General features: G+C 35.4%; 1 protein-coding gene across 2 annotated transcripts; it reads left to right on the forward strand.

Moving 5' to 3' along the window:
• Positions 1 to 359: 359 nt before the first annotated feature.
• On the forward strand, positions 360 to 3,082 carry LOC107492629 (short integuments 2, mitochondrial). Of its 2 annotated transcripts, none has more exons than XM_016113668.3 (6): positions 360 to 676; positions 771 to 990; positions 1,114 to 1,184; positions 1,625 to 1,721; positions 1,980 to 2,197; positions 2,740 to 3,082. In XM_016113668.3, exons 1-6 carry the CDS (start codon positions 401 to 403, stop codon positions 2,977 to 2,979), a joined length of 1,122 nt encoding a protein of 373 aa, XP_015969154.1. In that variant the 5' UTR covers positions 360 to 400; the 3' UTR covers positions 2,980 to 3,082. The 2 variants fall into 2 exon arrangements, with proteins under 2 accessions (XP_015969154.1, XP_015969155.1); XM_016113669.3 differs by having other exon boundaries at positions 362 to 676; positions 804 to 990.
• Positions 3,083 to 3,773: the final 691 nt, after the last annotated feature.

Consider the following 3,773-nt stretch of genomic DNA (forward strand, 5'->3'; position numbering starts at 1 on the left):
TCCTAAAAGGAGCATGAATTTGATATAATCTAATTGTTACAATAGTGATGTGATTAAGAAGTTGACAATTATATTTTTTTTTTTTGGTTTATATTATTTTTTTGATTGGTTGCCTACAAAATCTTCTAATCTAAAGAGGGATACACAGATGTCTTTAAGCAGACGAGTGTGAGTTGATTATAATCTAATTTTTGTTTCTCTAAGAGTTATTGTAATGGTTTTGGTTAGAGCTAGCCCATTGGGCTTCATTAGGCTAGCCCATTGGGCTTTCATTCTTTGGTTAAAAAAGAAAGCCTTCTAGTCTTATGGAAAAAAACTCTACAACAAAAAATGTCTTATGAAAAAAAATGATAATACACCGCCATCGCCACCACCCGAAACGGTGCCACACAGAGAAACAATGGCGGGATTGAAAAGTCTGCTGAAGAAAGGGTTAGGGTTAGGAGACATGGGATTCAACGCCGGCGGAGGAGCCATTAACTGGTTCCCTGGACACATGGCTGCGGCCACACGCGCCATACGCCACCGCCTCAAACTCTCCGACCTCGTCATCGAAGTCCGCGACGCCCGCATCCCTCTCTCCTCCGCCAACTCCGACCTCCAGCCTTACCTCTCCGGCAAACGCCGCGTCGTCGCTCTCAACAAGAAAGACCTCGCCAACCCTAACATCATGCACGTAAAGTAAAACTAACTCGCAATTCCTCTTTTCTTTTCAACGTAGATTGAGTTATGCGTGAATTAATGAAAAATTATGATTAATTTCTGCGTAGAAATGGGTGGATTATTTTGCGAGGTGCAAGCAGGATTGTATTCCGATAAACGCACATAGTAAGAGTTCAGTGAAGAAGCTTGTGGAGCTTGCGGAGTTGAAGCTGAAGGAAGTCATTTCGAGGGAACCTACTCTGCTGGTTATGGTGGTTGGTGTTCCTAATGTTGGAAAATCTGCGTTGATTAACTCCATTCATCAAATTGCGCAGTCTCGCTTTCCTGGTAATCAATGATGATCAATTGGAACATATTTTATAGTGATGGAAATAATAGCATGTGCTAATTGAATTCTTTTTTTAGTTGGTTTGGGTTTGCATTTGGTGATGTTTAGATTTGGTTCCATAGTGCAGGAGAAGATGAAGCGAGCTGCTGTAGGTCCACTACCTGGTGTTACCCAAGATATTGCTGGATTTAAGGTCTTGTACTTAAATTTCCCCACTTTGTTTCTGAGTTGATTTAATGAACTTTGAATACTGAGTTTTATCGTTATGTGGGATTTCTGTGGTGATTAGTGTCACTCGATTTATTGGTTTTTAGCTTACAAGTTGTGTATATATCTCAATTGTTTCAGAAATGGTTTGTAGTTTGCTTTTATGTGTGGGTATACTTCAAACTTGAGTTTAGTCTAGATTTCCAGTCTGTCCCGGATGCTGAAAGTTTGTCGTTATTGTTTGAAGGAAATATTGTTTACAAAAGCTAGAAGGGTAGTAAAGAAGTACCCGTGGTTCATGTTAATTCTTGTAATATGATTAAGTCAGTGCTTCCAATATTTTGTTTCTATAATTGCTCTGCCATCTTTTTCTATGATACGTTGATGGTTCTCATAATGAAATGTGCATCTTACTTGATGTTTCAGATAGCACAAAAACCCAGCATATATGTCCTAGATACCCCAGGGGTGCTTGTTCCAAGTATCTCAGACATAGAGACAGGGTTAAGGCTGGCTCTTGCAGGTAATGTATCAAGCAATTGAAGTTACATTTCCTAACATCCTTTTTTCCCCAGAAGAAAAAAAAAGTAAAGAAAATAAAAAAGAATTGTTTTCTTAATTTCCAATAAAACTGTTCCATGAACTTTTCGTCCCTCAATTTGTGAAGTTCTCAGCAATTTCGTAAGATCTTATCTGCATGCGCTACTTCTTGACTACATGTGTCCGTTGCACATATGCTAGTCTAGCTTTTCTCGTCTAACCTTGGTTGTTGCATTGATAGGTTCTGTGAAAGATTCAGTGGTGGGTGAGGAGCGTATCGCACAATACTTACTGGCAGTTTTGGATACTCGGGGGACTCCACTTCACTGGAAACACCTAAATAATAGGAGAATAGATGGTATTGAATATGATGCTGAAGAAAAACCTGACTATAGTCTGAAAAATCTAAAGCCAAAGACAAGAAATCTACCAAATAAATCTCACTTGATTTATGTTGAGGTAAGATATGACTTCATTTCTCTGGTTTTTTTTCTTCTGTGCATGACAGTCTATGATGCTCTCAGCTTCCAATTTCCATCCTTGGTTAATAAATTCCAAATTCCATAACACTTCTCAAGTTTTTCTAACCTCATTTAATGGAGAATACTTGTGCTTTTGATGATTTGACTGTTGGACTATGATATCTAATCCTGTATGATGTTAATTATTACATTGTGAGATTTGATTTAAATCCTTTGAGGTATTTTTATTGATTAATATTTTGAGTGATTTTGTAGTGCAACTATATGTTGCTGCTACCTATTTGAGAAACAATCAAGAGTTTTAACAATTAGCAGAAAACCTTTGTTACTGCAAGTGCAAAAGACATTGAAGTGCATTTTATTGCACCTGCTGATTAAGGGTTTTATTGGAATACATTTTTGACATTGGGTGTTTCGTCCTGTGAGATGATGGCAAGGACTGTATATGAATGTTAACTGCCATGCTATATATAAATGGATCTTTTTGAACTATTTTTGTTCTTGAGCCATCCATCACAGGACCTTGTAATGGAAGTTCAGCGTGCACTGTATTCAACGCTAACAGAATTCGACGGCAATGTAGAAGATGAGAATGACTTAGAGGGCCTCATTGACCTGCAGTTTGGAGCACTGCAGAAAGCAATGAAAATTCCTCACAAGGCATCAGAAGCAAGGTTGATGGTATCCAAGAAGTTTCTCACTTTATTTAGAGCTGGTAAACTTGGACCTTTCATTCTTGATGATGTTCCTGTATCATGAAAGATCCACCACCTTTCCTTTCTCGCATTTGTACCATATGTTTTGATAATCTATTATTCTAAAATTTTCTGCAATATATAGTTGGAGGTTGAATTTCCTTTCAGTTTGATTAACAAGATTATAATTTAGATTTGTATTTTTATGTCTATCAACATTTTATTCGTTTAATAACTATTATAATTAAACTAATCTTTTAAAATAATTATTTGAAGATATGAAATATTATTCTAAATGAAAATACCTAATTACATTTTCGTTTGGGGACTTGGAGTAGTAAAGTAGTTGGCAACAATTTTTTTTTCGATTATTGAGTTACAACCTCGACTCAAGAAGAGGAGAAAAGTACAAAGACTAATCTTTAATTAATTAAAATCTCCTTTGGCATTTTCTTTAAGGAAAAATAATCAATCAAAATTAATCTAGTTAAAGCTAAACACAGAGAATCTTGCATCAACAACAAAGTAAGGCCTAGAAGATTATAAAAATATACAAAATAATAACAACTTAAAAAATAAAGAAGAGTTTATTCCCACCTAGATCTAAACACACTAAATGTTCACCCTTGAGACTAGGAGTGTGAGCCATATCAGGTTTTTATTTTTTTAATCGGTATTATTTTTGGGGTTGGGTTCGGGTTTTGTTTCGGGTCACCTAGTCCGATCTAAAATCACTTTTTACACTAAAAAATATATATTTGAGTTAATTAGTAATGTTATATTATACTTTTATGATTCAATATTTATTTTTTAAAAATAAAATTTTATTATTTTAATATATAAAATTTATAAATTTGT

The sequence above is a fragment of the Arachis duranensis genome, chromosome 6, assembly GCF_000817695.3.
Source record: "Arachis duranensis cultivar V14167 chromosome 6, aradu.V14167.gnm2.J7QH, whole genome shotgun sequence".
Classification (NCBI taxonomy): domain Eukaryota; kingdom Viridiplantae; phylum Streptophyta; class Magnoliopsida; order Fabales; family Fabaceae; genus Arachis; species Arachis duranensis.